The sequence below is a fragment of the Anastrepha obliqua genome, chromosome 6 (genome assembly GCF_027943255.1).
Source record: "Anastrepha obliqua isolate idAnaObli1 chromosome 6, idAnaObli1_1.0, whole genome shotgun sequence".
Classification (NCBI taxonomy): domain Eukaryota; kingdom Metazoa; phylum Arthropoda; class Insecta; order Diptera; family Tephritidae; genus Anastrepha; species Anastrepha obliqua.
Genome location: NC_072897.1, coordinates 58,890,294 through 58,909,821, shown reverse-complemented (window position 1 = coordinate 58,909,821; position 19,528 = coordinate 58,890,294). Strand labels below are relative to the sequence as shown.

Sequence of the window (19,528 nt, the reverse complement as noted above, 5' to 3'; positions counted from 1 at the left end):
TTGAAATTTGCCTATTTTCGTAAGTCCGTTGGTCGGCTTTGATAGTGGCATTTTAAAATTTCATTAGGAATGTTCCATCCAGATTAACTGGCTTTTCTTCTATTTCCACTGTACCGTTATAAGAGTTTAAAAAGAGTATGCCGGGGTTGAGTTCGTCTATTTGTGGAATATGTTGTGCGTTCCTCATAGTGCAGTCCAAAGGTTGACCACTAAGCAATTACTATTTGTACTAATGTACTATTTGAAACATTTTTAAAATTCCCTTCTTTACAAATTGACACATCATTTAAAGTTTTACATTCACTTATGATCTCTAAGACTGAATTATTACAAACTATTATTTTATTCTTTGAGGTTTTTAATATAGACTTCTTCTTTTTCACTGATTTAACAATTTTACTTTTGGAATTTTCTTCATTTGTTTTAGGTAAATTTATAATATAAATTAACGTTAACCCATTTGAGGTTATTTTTACCTCACCGTATTCAATGGCTTCTACAAGATTGGCATATGGTACATAATTTTCTGTTCTTCAAAAAAATCTTTTTTTATTCTTAATTCTAGGTCTGATTGAATAATTTAATTGATAAGCAGGTGTTATAAGCAGGTATTTGACCATTGAATTACATAATCTACATTTATTATGTTGAGTTTTCTCTTTAACACCGCCGATAAGTCTTTTCGAATTTAATCATTTAGTCTTTCTTACACCAATCTATTATATTTATAACTACCTGTTGATTATTGTTTCTTAAAACATCATTAATTTTATCTCAAAATAATTTAGAAATCATCATGATACGGTGTTCCAGTGTTTTCCGGTGTTTTAATCTCCGTAATACGCTTTCAATAATTAGAATTTCGTGCATTAGGTAAAGGTAACTTTCATTACTTTTTGTTACGTCTTCAGTCAAGGTGCTTCTTATTTCATTAAGTATTGGCTCGTACTGTTGTAGGTTTATTACGTGAATTAGTTTAATGGTCGATGTTTGTAATTTTACCGTCCCCGTCTCTATTGCCATTATTGGTGCGTTAGTGTACTCGAGTATCTGAACCCTCCATAGCAGAGGTTGATAAATTATCTGAAAGGAGTTAATATAGGGTGGGCCATGTAAAATTTGCCTTTTGAATCGGCTATAAAAAAAAACTAATCAATATTTTTTCAAACTTTTTTCTTATTTTGAAGATTGAACATTGTCATTTATGAATAAAAAATAATATCGTTGAAATGACTGTCACAACTGGCTTTACAGTAGGTCATTCGATCAACCCAATTTTTAAGCACATTTTCGATTATTTGGGCTCCAATTTCATGAATGGCAACTTCGATTTCGTGTTTTAAAGCATCAATCGTCTCTGGATGGTTCGTATAGCATTTGTCTTTAACGGCTTCCCACAAAAAATAGTCCAACGGGCTTAAATCACAGCTCCGAGGCGGCCAGTTGATATCGAAATTCAAAAAACGGTTGCCAAAAGTTCGACTATAACTTTGGCAGTGTGACAAGTTGCACCGTCCTGTTGAAACCAAATGTCGTCCATGACATCCTCTTCAATTTTTGGAAACAAAAACTCGTTGAGCATGTCACGGTAACGCTCGCCAGTTACTGTAACCGCGGAAGAAGAAAAAGACTCCCCACTTTGGAAATAGGTTTTCAATATTTCCCAATTTTGTTCAAGCGTATAGCGTCCCATTTCGTAAATGTCAAACCTTTAAGTAAATTATGAACACATTTGACATGTCATTTGTGTTACCATTCTCAAAAAAATAGATGGTTCAAAAAGTAAACGCTATATGGCCCACCCGTTACTTTATATGTCTTTTATGAATTATTTTTTCGAATTTAGTTAAAATTGTGTCTCCCTGGTCTTCCTTAACATTTTCCTCCTTATAACGAGGAGAAAGTTTATTTGCTAGCCTTTTCTTGATACTTGAATAAATTATCTGTCCTTCGAAAAATGTTTTGAATTCTTTCCTTTTTCGATTATGACATTTTAAATCTTTCTCTTGTTTGTCTGTTAAGTTTTCTATGTTTTCTAACCTGTCCTGTTTTAATTGTGTAGGGTCAGTCGTTACTGTCCTTCCAAAGAAAACTTGTACAGGTTTTCTTCTTATTGTTGAATGAATGGAATAATTGTATTTAAAGATAGATCTATTAAGCAGATCATCAAATGAATCATAATTTTTTCTGCTTTAACGCATCGAATAATTTCTGATAAAGTCGAGTGAAAGCGCTCTACCTGTCCGTTTACTGTGCTCATGTAAGGTGGAGCTCTAGATATTTCGATGTTGCATTGATTCGGTATCATGTGGGTTATTGGGGCTGAATTTAGATATTTTTCATTATCTATCACAACTTTTTCAGGGATACCAAAGGGCATGAGCATATCTCTTAATGGTTCTTTAATATCTTGTGTGGCCCTTGATTTTATTATTCTTGCCATTGCAAATTTGGAAAACTTGTCTATTGCAGTTAATATTACCTTTTTGTCCGTGTGATATATATTTATGTGAACAATATGACCTGGATACATTGGAATTGGTTTAGCATTTAGTATAGTTTTATCCGGATGCCTTTCGTAATTGTTTAATTTGCATATCTCCGCTAATTTTTGCACTCATCCGTTGAAAGTCAAAATTTTCTAATAACTGGGTTTTATATTCTCGTGCGTTTCTATGGGCACGATTATGTCCTCTAAGGATTTCGTTTTCTTGGTCAGTTTCGTCAGTTAGGTCCGTGGTCATTTTACGACAATATTTTACGTTATATTGGGAAAAATGAATGGGATACAATTCTTGAATTTTTCCAAGAGTGCTGTCCTCTGTCTTTATGGCATTTGTGACTGAAGGATTAAGATATTTTTTTATTTGTTTACTAGGTCGTCGTTGTTATACTCGCTTTTTTTACTGTATGACGATGATATGTATGGAAAATTATATCGAAATTATAAAATGCATTTTCTCTCTTCGTAATGATTATTTGATTTTTAAATGTATTTATTGGGGCGTCTGTAAAGGGTATCAAATTTTGAGAAGAACTTTATCGCTGTGTCGTGTGGCGGTCATGGAATTAACCTGAATGTCTTGTGTCGGTCTTGATAGAGCGTCTGCAACTACGTTAGAACTGGTTTGTTCTTTATTTCACAATTCCTCAAGTATTGCCTTCCATCTCTTGAGATTGCTATTTGTGTTTTTGTTACTAAGAGCGTATGTTAATGGCTGGTGGTCAGTGTGAATTTTTATAGAAGCTGAGCCGTAAAGATAGTTTCTTAACGATTTGAGAGCCCATACTATACTGAGCATCTCTTTCTCGTTAGTAGCATAGTGCTCTTCAGCTTTGCTCAATGTTCTTGATATAAAGATTATGGGTGCTTTGTGCAGTTCTAAAACGGCACCTATGGCGTAATTGGACGCATCGGTAGTGAGATGGAATTCTTTTTTAGAGTCCGGATATTGTAGCATAACTTCGGTAGATGCGAGTGGTGTTTTTTATTTTATCAAATGCTTCGGTAGCTTCAGAGTTAAGTGTAATCGAAATTTTTTTAGACAGGTTTTTGAACATTCGTCCCTCTTCCCCTCTCAAAAGAGCGGTGAGTGGTTTTGCGAGTTTCGCATAAGCCTTGATGAAACGTCTATAGAAGCCTGACATTCCCAGGAATGACCTTAAGTCCTTCAAATTTTTATGTCAAGGAAAATGTTTTATTGTTTCACCTTTTTTGGGATTAGTTTTAATTCCTTCTGAGGATACGACGAATCCTAAATGACAACATCTGGAACCTTATCCAGATCACCTAGATTTGCTCTATGGATATCATCGATGCCCTGATCTACGAAAATGTTTGCCCTTGGATTTATTAATGTTCGTACTATAGACGCACATTCTTCACTGCAGAGCTTGCGAACCACCTGATTAATAGCAATTTCCATTTCTGGATTTAAAGCTTGCGCTTGTGAATAATGCTTTGGGTTGGGAGGCTGGTTATTGTTGATGACTGGAGAACGTATCAAGTTATTTGGATTCATGCTGTTTAAAAAAACAAAAAAAACTTTTTAATAATTCAATCAGATGCAAAAAAAATTGTTTATCAAATTTAAAACAAAGTTGTTATTAGCACAGAATTTTCCTACGCGGTATTTCTAGAATTCTATTCTCACTTTTCTTAAGTTTATCAATCTTAACTAATAATGATATTTAACTTAATAATAATATCTAACTAATATTTTACAATGATACACTCACAATAGTAGAATAAACTTCATTGCTGTTAATTTTTATGGCCTTTCTGCATTTGAGGGCACTGTTGCCGATGTTAAATTTCTCTACCGCTTTTACGTTTGCGTGCACTGTTGTGGGTGTAGATGAAATTCAGCTACCGCTTTGTAGAAAATTTTGAACTCTGCTTCCGCTTTTACAATTGTTGGCACTGGGTCGTTGTATAAAATTTTAAGTCTGCTGCTGTTTAAAGTTGTTGGCACTGTGTTGTAGAAAATTTTAAGTTTGCTGCCGCTGGCTTTATAATTTATTTAAAATCTCTTATTTTATTAGTGCTTTGTTATTACGATTTTCCGTTGGTTTTATTAATTTCGTTTAGAATGTCTTATTTTACTGCCACTTCGTTATTACAATTTCCAATAGGTTTAATCATTATCACTGTTAAATTCTTAGCATTTTTTTTTAAGTCTAACCGGTAGGTGTTAACGCTTCTCCCGTTTTTTCCTTACTGGTGACTTACATAGGAAGCCTTTAACACTGCGGAAAATGTTTTCCGATCCGGCACAATAAGACATACGCGTACACAATATTTCATTTTAATCAATGTTCGCGCAAGCCCCTTTTTTATTATTATGTTGGGCGCCAGTTAAATAAAAACTATACTTTATTATTTTTTTATAATAATTTTATTTTAAGTGCAACTGCTTTTAGTGAGTGGTACTTACGACTTTAGCAGTGAACTTTAAAAATATTTTAAAAGAATTCATTCAAAGAATTGCCCATGTCGCTGCAACGTGATCAGTAGCTTGCCGTTAGCTTGAGATGCGGACATAGCGTCAGCAAATTAGTCCGAACTATCAGGTAAACAATATACTGAGCTTATGGTGCGCGTGTGTAAGTGCTATACGCAGCGAGAAATATTTAGTTCGCTTGAAATTTTTGAGTCGTTAACTTATATATATGCGCATATGTATATAAATTCACATATTTAAATTTGCGTGTGCCATCTTTCTGTGTGCCTGGTAATCAATCAATTCTCTATGAAGGATTTGATTTGGTTGAAGGGAATTCAGTTTTACCGAAGATGCCTTACTTAGACAGACATAATTTTTGGATAATTGCTCTTTCTAAGTCACTATTGAACTTAGCATATTTGTTTGCTATGACAAAGTGCCTGTAGCTAGCCTATAGCGGTAACATTCTTTCTTCCTACATACAAACGAATTTTACTCAACTGAGTATATTTCTGTTATCTTTTGGTGGAAAATATGTCTGTGGTGAACTACGCGCACAAAACGGGTACCCCTCAAAATTCCATGCGTTCCCGTCATTGAGACTTCTTTATACATTAACGTTCTCTACATATAAGAAGTTTTCCAATAAGAGGTGTTATTTTGATATTCAAAGAAAAATGCTATTTTTTAATATAAATGATCGGATATTTATCTATACTATAAAGGTGAATGTCTGTACGTTGTCCGAGCATCACTACAAAACGACAACACCAAATGACGTAAAAATTTTTATACATTCATATTTTCACCCAATGAAGCTTATAGGCATATTTTTATGATGGAACTCCCTTCCCACAGCCCCCAGGCCGCGCCATCACTCTCATTCGTCATTAATAATCGAATATATCCTTAAATTTAATCTACAAAATCTTAGTTTTTCCTATATCCAACTATTTAAAGCACACTCTAGACTTCATAATCAGCATAAGCTGTTCAACTATGCAAAGTTCAAAAACGGTTTGAGATAGAAAATTAATAAAAATAATTTTGCTTGATATTTTTCTAATTGGTTGTTTTGATTTTATTCAACGAGGCATAGGTATTGTAATAAATATTATGGTTTTTAATACAAAAACTATTTTCTATGAAATTATTGTTTGTAATTCTTTTATATACACATCCTGAATCCCTCAAAACTACACCTACGCGAGCGGGGCCGCGGGTTAAAGCTAGTTTCATTATAAGGACGAAGGTATACCGTTAATAGTGAAAAATAACATCAGGCTAATGACCCCCACGACCATGCTTACAGGACAATATCCTTTTCATGAAATTTTCCATAACCGAATTGCAAAGTGGCTGCCCTATGTCCTCGATAGCCTGACGAATTCCATCTTTGAGGTCTTGAATCGACACTAGGTTGTTGGCGTAGACCTTCTCTTTCAGGTGGCCTTAAAGAAAAAAGTCACGAGGTGTTAAATCTCAAGATCTCGGTAGCTAATTGTGATCACCTTTCCGAGAGATAACACGGTACGGAAACCTTTCCCGTAAGAGATCAATGGTTTCATTGTTTGTGTGGCACGTAGCGCCGTCTTTTTGCAAACGGACAATGTTTACCAGATCAGTACCATCCAATTCCGGCCATAAAAATCGTTAGTCATCTCTCGATAGCGCAATCCATTCACCTGTAACACCTGTTATTTGAAAAACCTTTATTATATAAAAGCTGTACTATGTAAATATTTCGATACTCGAATTGCGACATCAGCTGGGACCGGTGAACTTGATAAGTGGTAAAATAACAAGCACACGATCATGTAAATTTGAAATGTGAAATAAATTATAAAGTTTTATGACAATAAAAGTGTTTCAAATTAATTTTAAAACTAATAGCTACCAAAAACGCTTGGTGGCCGAACATTTTTGGTGACCCCGTCTTGATTGTCGGGTGTTTTACTTGTGTTAAAAAAAAGAATAATAATAATAAAACAAAAATTATAGAATATTATTTAATATAATAGTATTTGTTAGAGTTTCGAAAATATTTCTTACGGTAGTTCATTATTGTCGCGTAGTGGTGTCTAATACCTATCCAGTTAGTAAAACCGTTAGCAGTTAAAACCGCAACCTATATTTACGGCTAAAAATTAACTTGCACCGTTTTCTATTTATTAACATTTTCAACGGTTTCCGTGTACATAGAACCGTGCCTATATATTTGTGCGCTATCGATATAACCGGTCAGTTTATTTTTAAAGTCAAAACGACCAACATGGCATGGATGAGTACGCCTTGCCGGCAATTGTCGAATCATTGGGAGATTTAAAATCAACCGTCGCTCACACCAGTTTGGAGGAATTGGACTTCGAGTCTATTGCCAGTGACCTTCCCTGCAAATTCGTTATGCTTCGTTAGTGAAATTTAGGGCGAACCTGCAGCGAGAGATTGGGAGACGTAGACCTTCCTGCTTGAGTGGTGTTGCTTTGGACTCTATTAAATCTTTGGAGATAAACGAAGCTAATTATAAAAATGCATTAGATTTACTTAAAAACGCTTTGATAACAAGCGAATTATATTTCATGCACACATCAGACAGATTTTTGGGCTGGACAGAGCAGATGCATCTGCAAGCAAGCTTCGGGACTTGACGGACATGGTCACATCACAGAACGCGCATTGCAGTCGCTTGTGTCACAGGAACAAATCACTGACTGCATCATAGTTGAACTACTAATCCAGAAGTTGGACAAGGCCACCTAATCCAAGTGGGACGAAAATTCCTCTATCACCGAACTGCCGCCGTGGGATCAGTTAGCTGCATTTTTGGAAAAGCGGTGTCGTACCCACGAAAATGTGTAGCATGCCATACAAAGCAAAAAGAGTCAAGTTGACAGAAACGGAAAAGCTGTGAGTGCAAATAAAAGAAAATTTGTCGTTTCGAATGCCTCAGTAGATAGTTGCGCGTTTTGTCGGTGCCCTGGTCACCATATCAAATTTACCACTGATTTACTACGATTTTCCAATCTTTGTCCAAAGCTTCGCCAAAAAGAAGTCAAGAAGTTCTCACTTTGCCTTAAGGGGTTATATACCTTGTATTGGACTAAAAATCGAAAATTTTTTTATGGCATATTCTAAAAGTACATCATTTAAAAATATAAATTCAAAAAATCATGAAGGTCGGAGCACTAGAACGAAAGTTACAGACCGTGGAAGCGCGCAAATGATCCATAAATGAAATGCACGCAAAACTTTAGACGCGATTATCCCGAAGTCATGTTTTTTGAAAATTACCGTCGCGGTGATCATTATTTATCAAAAACTATTTGACCGATTTGCATAAACTTTTGTTTTAATTATTCGAAGTTACAACCTCGGGAATCTGAACGGTTCACTTTTTATAAATATTTTCATAGTTCTCTGGAATTAATTTTTTTTCAACCCCTTCATATCGAGACAAATTTTTTTTGGGTAAATAAACCGTTCAGATTCGGTAAAAAACATTTTTTTACAATAATTATTTCATTTTTTTGATTCCAGTTGAGCTGCTCATGCGCTACCGTGATCACCGCAATCTTCTTCTAAAAAACGGCGTATTCTTCGAGAGTTACCCTTCAGTATGATATATGCCTCATTTGAATAAAAGTTCTAAAACATATTTTTAAAAAAATTATGACAATCGTCCATTTTTTCGGCCTCACAAGGTATACTATATAACCCCTCAATCGTCTAAAGGGTGATCATCAGACGAGAGATTGTAAATCTGGATCCTGTAGAGCTTGTCAACTGAAACACCACACGATTTAGCATTTTGACAACCACCCACATTGCAATCAAACACCATAGTGGCAGCATTATCTGTCCCTGCTCATGCCCTTACTTCGAGATCTCCATCTGATGCTGTGCTTCTAGCCACTGCTGTAATTTTTGTCAAAAACCATGCCTGTGCTTTCGTGCCATGTCGGGCGCGTTTGGACTCGGGTTCCCAGCTCCACTTTATTACAAATCGTTTCCCAGACCAATTACATCTTCGTAGGATCAAATAGTCGGCGGCAGTTTTGGGCATCGGGGATGCCAACCTGTCAATTGAAGTCTATTCGATCGATGTTGTACAGAAGTCGTGGACTTCAAACTTCTCAACGCACATCACTTCCGTCGTTGTTCAAACAATCACTGACAATCAGCCTGGCTTTTCAGTGAGCGTCGCTGACTGGTCAGATTCACCTCTGGTACTATCCTAATTACAAGAATAATCGTCCAAATTTAACGTGTTTGTCGCCAACCGAGTATGTGCCACACATTAGCTTACAGAAGGTATGCAGGAATGTCCCCACCTCTTTGAATCCTGCTGCCCGAGAACTCTCACAATCAAATTTGTGGAAGCATGGACCACCGTTCCTGCAAGAGGAAGAGTGTAATTGACCTAAGTCCATTGTGCCTCTAACTAAACTCCCAGAAATCCGCCAAAGGGTCCTGGTATGCATGAATAATCGAATCGACATCTCGCTTTCCTTTAAGTACATTAAATTCTTCATCATGATGCAACGCATTTTTGGATACGTACATAAGTTCATCACCGTGGTAAAATCGTTAAATCTTCGCATCTTACATCCCAAAACATACATCGTGAAACTGAACTGTTAGCTATTCTGCGTGCATCGCTGTTCAGCGTACCCGACGGGTTCAGCGTTTCAACGGAGGGGAGGATGTTGGGAGCAGCACCGGATTTTCAGGGCATATTGGACTTTAATTATAAATTAATTGTATAGTTTAATATTATAGTTTAGCATAATAGTATAATTTATAATATTCTAATATATTTTACTGATACATCTGGCCACCTTAATTCTTGTACTTGTACTTGCTTTATATAGGCTGGCCAAAAGTCTTGCGGTATTTCCGCAAGCTTGTCTTTGCAAGCGCGTAGTTCTAGTTGTATTAGTCGCATCGGTTCACACTAGAGCTTTTTGGAAAGCCCTTTTCACGTGCTAACACGTGTTTGATTAATTGTTGTTTGCTTTTAGTCGTTCGTGAGTTATAGCGTCGTAAACATGGAGCAAAATAAAGAGAAAATACGGCATATTTTACAGTACTACGACGATAAAGGCAAAAATGCATCTCATGCTGCCAATAAGATTTGTGCAGTTTATGGACCCGATACAGTTTCCATTTCCACCGCACAACGATGGTTTTAACGTTTTCGTTCTGGTGCAGAGGTGATCGAAGATGCGCCACGGTCCGGAAGGCCTGTCGTCGAAAATTGCGATAAAATCGCTGAATTGATCGAAAGAGACCGGCATAGTAGCAGCCGTAGCATCGGCCAAGAGCTGGGCATGAGTCATCAAACCGTTATAAACCATTTGAAGAAGCTTGGATTCAAAAAGAAGCTCGATGTATGGGTGCCACACGACTTGACGCAAAAAAACATGTTTGCCCGTATGGATGCATGCGAATCGCTTCTGAATCGCAACAAAATCGACCCGTTTTTGAAGCGGTTGGTGACTGGCGATGAAAAGTGGGTCACTTACGACAACGTGAAGCGCAAACGGTCGTGGTCGAAAAGCGGTGAAGCTGCCCAGACGGTGGCCAAGCCTGGATTGACGGCCAGGAAGGTTCTTCTGTGTGTTTGGTGGGATTGGCAGGGAATCATCCACTATGAGCTGCTCCCCTATGGCCAAACGCTCAATTCGGACCTGTACTGCCAACAACTGGACCGCTTGAATGCAGCACTCATGCAGAAGAGGCCATCTTTGATCAACAGAGGCCGAATTGTCTTCCATCAGGACAACGCCAGGCCACACACATTTTTGGTGACGCGCCAGAAGCTCCGGGAGCTCGGATGGGAGGTTCTTTTGCATCCACCGTATAGTCCGGATCTCGCACCAAGTGATTACCACCTATTTCTGTCCATGGCGAACGAGCTTGGTAGTCGGAAGTTGTCCATAAGAGAGTCCTGTGAAAATTGGCTCTCCGAGTTTTTTGACAATAAGGAAGCGAGCTTCTATAAGAGGCATCTCGTTGGGAATCTCGTTGGCATCTCGTTGGGAACTCGTCATCGAACAAAACGGCGCATGTTTGACTTAAATTGCATTATTATAACCAATTTTATGAACAATTCAATAAAAATACCGCAAGACTTTTTTGACAACCTTTAAATACACATTATCATATACATATTTTTCATTTTCTAATATTCGTATCGCCTCACATAAGAGAACGTTAATGTAAAAAGAAGTCTTACTGGCTATGAATAGTGTGAATTGTCAAAAAAGAAGTGAAACCGCGAAAACCTTTTCACCTCGTTCATCTCGACAGTGAATTACCATATGTACAAGTACATTGGCTCTGCTCAGTTCTTGGCTTCTGTATAAAATCAATGTGACGAATGCCGACGGCCATTTGCAAGCAATTCGCTTGCGCATTTCTATGTTCCCTTGATAAACGAAATTTTATTCAATATATATTTTCAAACAAACTTAAATGATTGAGAAAAGTTTGAAGTATGCGCCAACATTTAAAATCAAAGTAACTTTAAGGTTTGTTGATTTAGTTTAAAAAGAAGAATTCAAACAAAATACATTATAAAACGACCTCACATTTCGATGTGTGCGGTTCAGTAAATTTTAAACTTCATACAAATTTGATGAAAATTTTTACTAATTTTTCGAGTCGAAGTTAATTTTAGGATTGACTTCATTAAGCATACAAGTGTTTGGGATATTGATATATAAGTATATATTGATATATCAATACATATATTATATAATTATGTGTGTGTAAAAGTTCAATTGCATCTTCGATTCTTATAGGTTACATATGTGCATAGGCACTGCAGCAACAATGACCTATCTCAGGACGCATCGCCTTATCATATTTACATGCAATAATTAGGGAGTAAATACCCGAATCATCGAATTCCTGCCTAATATATGCTAAAACAATTCTGTTTTGCATATGCATGTACATATTTGCATGTGCGTATGCACACTTGATGCCTTAGCCTATGTACGTATTTATTTCTATTCTAAACACCAAGCAAAACAATGCTTATTAATATACACATATACGTGTACATACAACCGCACACACAGGGCACTCAGTTCGCGGAGGTCTACGCTCCTTAGGGATCGGACTGCTAAGCTGGGCTCTAAGCTACCGTGGGGGTCAGCAGCTTGCGGATAGCCGGAAAGCCTGTAGTAGCAGACCAGTTGCGAAATAAGTTTAAACGAATAAGCGATCAAGAGCGGATGATGCGGTATAAAAGCCAGCATAAATCTGATGAATTTCTTGTGACAGTGGCGAGAAGACACCGCCTCTTAGATATAGGTGTTCCTCTCATCATGTGTAGGCATGATGAGTAATTAAAAAAACCAGGCGTGACGGCACCATAATGGACGGCTTCCTGGCCAGCGTATGTTCACCATGTTAGGTTCGGCTGTCAAACCATCAACAACGACATTAAGACTAAACCCAATAAGGTCTTAATTATGGCATACTGGAAAATGATTGGACATAATACCTCGAGGTGAAGACTGCCTTATTCTGTTTCCTTACTATGCGGAGTGGTATCCAGCAGAAACGGCATTCAGGCTAATGGTACAGTTGCCCCCGCCCCGTTAAAATGATGGCAAATCTCTAGGAACGCTCCATATTCTGTCACCATTAAGTGTCGGCGTAGGTCTAGATGTAATATTTCTGCATGCAAAGATAACCATGAAACCGTCAATGGTGACTACGCATCGGAATATGTATAACGACTTAGAAGTTGGGGCCCATACAACATGAATACGAATAACACAAACAACTCAAAACAACAAACTACGGAAGAGGCTGAAGTAACAGCAAAAACGGCTTTACAAGTGCACGAGCTCCCAACAACTATTGCAGATGACAATAATGGCTGCAGTGAACTCCTTAAAAACCCTTTCCAAAGGAGCTCAAGGTTGGCGCACTCGCCACCAGGCACGGGAAGGACCAGATCGGCGTCGCCTCGTATGCAGCACTTCGGTTTCGTGAAAGCGATGACGGATGAAGAAATCCACCAAGCAATCGGCGATAAAGTTAAGGAGTTAGCGGAAATGATGGAGCCTCCGAAGCGAAATATGAATAACCAATGAGGGATTTCATCGTTAATATAAAGGACCTCCTTAAAAAGTTAGGTAGATCTGTCCTTATTCTGAGGAACCAGGCCCCAAGAGGAACGAATGGAGCAATTTCTGCTATTCGAGACAAAGGTACCCAAACACAGAGGTGAGCGTACCACGTATTGCACGCCAAAGAGGGCAATTGATAATGCTGCAGCAAGCTCAGCCAAAAGAAGTAAAACGAACCGCGTTCAAGTCTTTAGGAATACGCCGGTTAAAACGAACGGACAAGCAAAAACAGAAAAGAGAGAGGTGGTTAAATCTAAGAAGAATCAAAAGAGTTCTACGCAGAATACTCTCAAACGAGACGATAAGAAAGTAGAAAATAACGAGGCCAAAAGCAATCGAAGACGGAGAAGACCACCACGTAAGGACGCTATCGTAGTCAAAAGCGCTGTTAGCATCTCATATGCCGAAATTTTGAAGCGCGTTAAGACAGAGCCAAGTCTTAAGGAGCTTAGTAATAACATACAAGGAGTCAAAAAAACTGCCAAAGGAGAGTTACTGCTTCTGCTGGAAAAGTTATTCGACCCAAATACCTCGAAAGTTCAGGAAGCTGTTAAGGCAGCCCAGGGCACTTACGGAGCTGAGGCAGGTGGAAATTCGTGACCTCTGTGAAATCACAACAAAGGAAGAAGTTCACGAGGCGGTAGCAAGACAATTCCAAGAGCTTGAGATGACAGTCTCAGCCATTTTAGGTCTGCGGAAAGCTTACGGAGGAACGCAAACGGTGACGCTAAAAAGAAACACCGGAAATCGCTACCAAGCTGGAGGAAGCTAATAAAATCCGCATAGGTCTCGTAATTTGTCGCACACGGGAGAAGATCTAACCAAAAAGATGCTTTATATGCATGGAATATGAGCATGTGGCAGTAAGCTGTAAAAGCTCAGCTGACGTTAGTAACACCTGCTTCAAATGTGGCAATAAGAATCACCAGGCCAAAAACAGCACACAAACAGCAAGCTGCATAATGTGCAAAAAGAAAAAGGCAGGTGATACAGCACATGCGATGACCAGCAGCAAGTGCCCTCAATATCAGAGAGCTCTTAAAGAAATCCGGCAGAAATGAAGATCTTGCAATTAAATCTTAACCATTACGAAAGCGCTCAGGACCTACTCGAGCAGAGTAGCGCTCAGGACTTACTCGGAACAGAAAATAGATGTTGCTATACTCAGTGAGTCCTATAAACACAAAAAAGGGAACGGCTAGGCCTCTGACACAACAGGCAAAGCAGCGATCTGGAACTGTGGAACAAATAGATCCCAACTGCTGAGCGTGAGTGCAGCCCGCGGATTTCTACGTGCGCGCGTTGAAGGCACATGCATTTACAGCTGCTATCTCAGCTTAACTCTGCTGGAAGCAACAGGCATCCTGGAGAATCTCGCCCAGGATGTAAAGGAGTATAGACCTGTCATCGTAGCCGGTGATTTCAACGCTTGGGCCGTTAACTGGGGATGCCAACGGACAAACCCTAGAGGACATGCCCTGATGGAAGCGTTCGCCATGCTAGGTATAGCCTTGATGAACACAGGAAATCAGCAGACCTATCAAAAGGTGGGAACGGGATCTATAATCGACCTTGCCTTCGTGAGTTCTAGTCTTGTTCGCGACACGAAATGGTTCGTCAACCAGCATTACTCTCGGAGCGATCACCTCGCAATAATTTGTGAGATAAGGAAGCACAGCGAAGAAAGGTTCCCAAATAACTACGACACGCGGTACAAAGATAAAACAATGGAGGCTGAGATCATTGAAATCATGGTAGCAGATGTAACCCGCGTAGGGATGCATATGAGAAAAAACACAAACCATGAGACACCTAACAGAAGCCTGCGACGCAGTTACGTCCAAAACGAGGCCGAACAAGCGCAACAGCGAACTTGTCTACTGGGGGATAGCAGACATTGCAGAACTGCGCAGCGAATGTATAAGAGCAAGGCGAATCTACCAACGATCTAGGGGTACGGATAGTTTCCAAGAAGGAAGGCCCTAAAAAAGACAATTAAAAACAGTAAACGCCGGTGAACAGGCTGGTTATGAAAAAACTCAACTCAGTGGAAATTGCAGTAACTAGTTTTAATACCAAAAGGATCCAAGCCTGCGGAAGATCCTACAGGCTACCGCCCCCTGTGCATGCTCGACACTGCAGGGGAAATCCTGGAACGACTGATTGCAGTCCGTCTGGAGGCTGCTATAGAGAATGTAGGCAGTCTATCACCCCGACAATTTGGATTCCGGAAAGCCCCTTCAACAACAGATGCTGAGTCTGCAGTCAAGACCATTGCGCAGAAGGCAATTGAAGTTACTCGATGGCTATACGGTAGCAAGGAGTATTGCCTAATTGCGACACTGGACGTCAAGAACGAATGCAATACGCCAAATTGGAGCAAAATTCTGATCGCGCTCGATAATTTCCATAAAATTCCAATTTCGATAAAGGAATGGTTGTGCAACAGTGGTCTAACTCTTGCGGACCATAAAACTGAAGTAGTATTAATTAGCAGAAGGAAGATTGTGGAGTCAGCTAATATAATGGTGGGCGACCATGGTATAGAATCGAAGCCATTCATTACGTTCCTGGGCGTAATAATTCACCGTAGGCAAAAATTTCAAAGAACACTTGGCGTACGCGAGCAGCAGGGCAGCAGAAGCAGTAACTGCGCTAACACGACTAATGATTAATATTAGAGGCCGTCGGCAAAACAGCAGGAGACTTCTTAATACTGTGGTCTCCTCGATTTAGCCACAAACTACAGCTCATATGTAAAGTGTATGAAATCGGTGTACCGATTGAGTGCTCTCAGAGTGTGCTGCGCGTTTCACACGGTATCGGAAGATGCCATTATGGTTATAGCAGAACTACTCGCAATCAACCTAATGGCAACAAAGTATGCTGAAATCTACAAAAAAGAATCTAATATACTTCAGAACGGGTGACAATACGCAAGATAGCAAGAGCGCGTAGCCTACGTTCATGGCGGGAAAAACGGAGCTCGTCCCCAAACGGACGCTGGACGTACCATTTAATTCCCATAATTTTCAAATTAACCGTGAATTACTATCTGACCCAAATACTGACAGAACATGGGTGCTTTAAATCCTATTTATATAGGTTTAAGCACGAAGGCGACCCGTACTGTTCTCACTGTGCCCCAACTGCAGAAGACGCAGAACATGTTTTGTTTGTCTGTCCGCGATTTGCGTTCGCAAGGGAGGAACTAAGCACAAGGGTGGGGAAGCCAATTACGGCAGATAACCTAGTCGATATTATGATAGAGTCCGAAGAACATTGGTCCGCTGTATGTAATATGGCAAAAATAGTAATCTCCAAACTGCGTCGCGCTGAAATACAGCGCAGATCTTCCTGAAGAAGCAATAGGCCGCTCCCCCTTCCGTGAAGTACTACGTAACGGTTGTCCCGCGGGAGGGAAACGGAGCTGGAGTGGGTTTTTAGTGGGTGCGCCAGGCAAGTCTCACACTTTTCGGTTTTCAATGCTTTGTGCCACCTCCATAAAAAAAAAAACAAAAAAAAAAAAAAAGGCACTCACTTTATTCCTGTAAAAGCGTATGTCGTCCAACGCTAAAACTCTATGCCTAGTGACTACAAGAACAAAATGCATTAATAGACGCAGCCGTAGTGGCCATCATTCTAGCTGCCATGGCGCTGAACAGCTTAAAATAGTCGCGGCGGAGCTGAACAGTTTAAACAAAAACTCATCATCAAAAAATGCATTGATAAATTCGAGCTCATAGTTCTAAGAGCAAAGTACTTTCATTCATAAAACGAGCCGTCCATACTTAAATTTTCTCGACTATTCGAAAATAGTCAATATTGGAATATAACGCGTAGAATTATTTTCCAATATTTGGTAAATAGTGAATTTTTGTCAAGTCATGTCTTCACCCATATACATATGTGTGTTAGTATGTCTTCTAAATGCTGGACGACCTCAGCTGTAGCTTAGGTAGACATAATATATGTATATAATTATGGATGATTTGAAAAAAAACTCAAATATATAGGTCATATTAAAAAAGACTAATCACTAAAGACACATTTTTCACCAAAAATTAGCAGTAAGAGACTGAATTATGTAAATTTAGCAGCAGCCCATTAGAATTTGTTGGCGATCAGAAACAAGGAATGTTAACGTTGTAGGCTTGCTATGACATATGTATTTAAATGTTTTCTAAAACAAGTATGCTTAATTCAAGGGGCAAATCATGCAAAAAGCATATAAATACATATACTATGTCTGTCTATTTAACCGAGTTGAATTAATTCCTCGGCCAAATCAAAATCCGTTATACAGAAGCCCTTCATTACCAGGCACACAGGAAGATGGCATATGCAAATATAAATATGTGAATTCATATGTATACATATGTGCATATATATATGCTGTGTGTATGTAAGTTAACTTTCTCGTTATTGAGAAGTTTAAAAACATATATTTTTCGGGAGACGTGCTCCTTTATTCACCATTCACTTAGAACTAATTGTCAAAATAATATTTCTTGTAATTTATAATCTAATCTATGTTTGCCTTACTGACGGTGAAAACTGCTGACGGTTCGCTTCCCACAGGTGAAGTTGTTTGTTTCAACGTGACTTCTATTTCACGCTTACTGTTCACATGGTTTGGCCCGCTCGTGTTACAGCCTCAACGATTTCGACACTTTGTTATGTCTGGGGTATTTAATTTATATTATATTATGTGAACATATCGTCCCCTTAGTATTAAAATAGCCTATAAATTTTTTGATGTTTTGAGAAAATGAATTCCAAACTTTTTGTCGAAAGTAGCTCTCACTCAAATCTCGTTATGTCTGTAAATATTTATTATTTTTTGACTGACGTTTTGACACACTTTGTGGAACTAGAATTTGATAAAATTTTGACCACATATAAAATCGACGATGGAGAATCCAAAAATTCAATAAAAAAATAATAGCCTATGAGCACATAGGCTATTGTTATACTAAGGGGACGATATGTCACATCCTCGTTTGAAGTCTTGTTCAAAATTTGGTTAAGTCCTTTTATTGCAGCCTCCGTTAGATCGATGGACCGTGTTTCTTTGTTTTTTCTGGGTGACAGAATTATTTTGTTTGAAAATATGGCAATGATTTTAAGTATGATCATAACGCTGATGCTTGCAGCATACTTGAGCCGATATGACGATCCTGTTAGTCTAATTTCTTTTGTATTATTGAAATTTAATTGTTTTAACATTTCTAAAGAAAGTATTTCTTCGCTTCTGTTTGATATCGATACTGGTTGGAGAATAGCAGGTAGGGGTTTGTTCGTGGGTTTTTCCCCATTGAAAAATTTCTTTCCGTTGATTTGAATTGTGGTGTTATTGAAGTGAATCACAAAAGTACCGTTAAAAGTTGTATAGTCTTCATTTATTAGGACACCGCCCCTGAAATCGTATAGGAATATAACTCCAGGTGATAGCTCCTCGAAGTCTGGGATGTGCTGACTATTTGTGACCGTGCAGTTTGGCAAACGACTCGTTAAAAGGTTACTAATACAATAATCATTACTTAAATCTAACAAATTATCCCTTAAACATATTTGTAATGAGTTATATTTTTTACAATTGCTTTTTATTCCATAAATAACTTTTTCACAGTTAAGAATTGAATTGAAACTGATTTTGTTAATATTGTTGTTTTTCTTTACCGCTCTGATATCAATAGTTTGACAAATTTGATTTTCTACAGTTGGTAAACTTATAATATAAATGATTGCCTTGCCATTAGTCGCTATTTTAATTTCAAAAAATTCTAGAGCTTCGTCCAAATTTACAAACGGGATGTTATCTTTATCAAAATTTTTTTTAGCAATATCGATTTCTTCAGTTGACATTATGTATGAAATTATTATATTGGCTTTTGCCCAATGTATCGCATAAGCGATATTTATGATTTCCTCTTTCATAATTTCTAATTTGTATTTTAATTTCAAAAATAATTCTATTTCTTTACCTTCGTTGTTTTGCATATCTTTCATAATATGGTTTGTGATATTTGTGATTTCATTAACTTTTTCTATCGTAAGCTTATTAATAAGGACTTGATTATTGTTATTTTCTAGAAGGTTATTTAATTTGTTTACAACTATTTCATGGTCTTCATGGTCTGGACTTCCTGCAATCCATTTCCATGCACTGCCCAAAAAATTGAGTGATCTTTTAGATTTCCTATCTATTCTTAGGTTATTAATATGGGCCTTTATTTAGGTTATTAAGACCGATATGAAGGGGTAGTTCGGGTTTCTGTAGAATTTTTCTGTTTTTGCCGTTGCTTCTATATGTTCCAGGATTTCTGTGTTTGTCAATATCTATTTTCTGTATTATCCTAAATTGTCCTGTCTGTAGTTTTGCTGTTCCTTTTTCTATTGTGATTAATTGGGAGTTCGAGTAGTCTACAT

At 38.2% G+C, this 19,528-nt stretch overlaps 1 protein-coding gene across 1 annotated transcript in view; it reads right to left on the bottom strand.

The window, feature by feature from the left end:
* Nucleotides 1-488: 488 nt before the first annotated feature.
* LOC129250820 (uncharacterized) overlaps nt 489-19,528 on the bottom strand; it is a 279,523-nt gene continuing 260,483 nt past the window's right edge. The window contains exon 12 of the mRNA XM_054890404.1: nt 489-1,083. Coding sequence (XP_054746379.1) covers nt 1,080-1,083 — 4 coding nt within the window. The 3' untranslated portion in view covers nt 489-1,079. The remainder of the gene's footprint in view (nt 1,084-19,528) is intronic.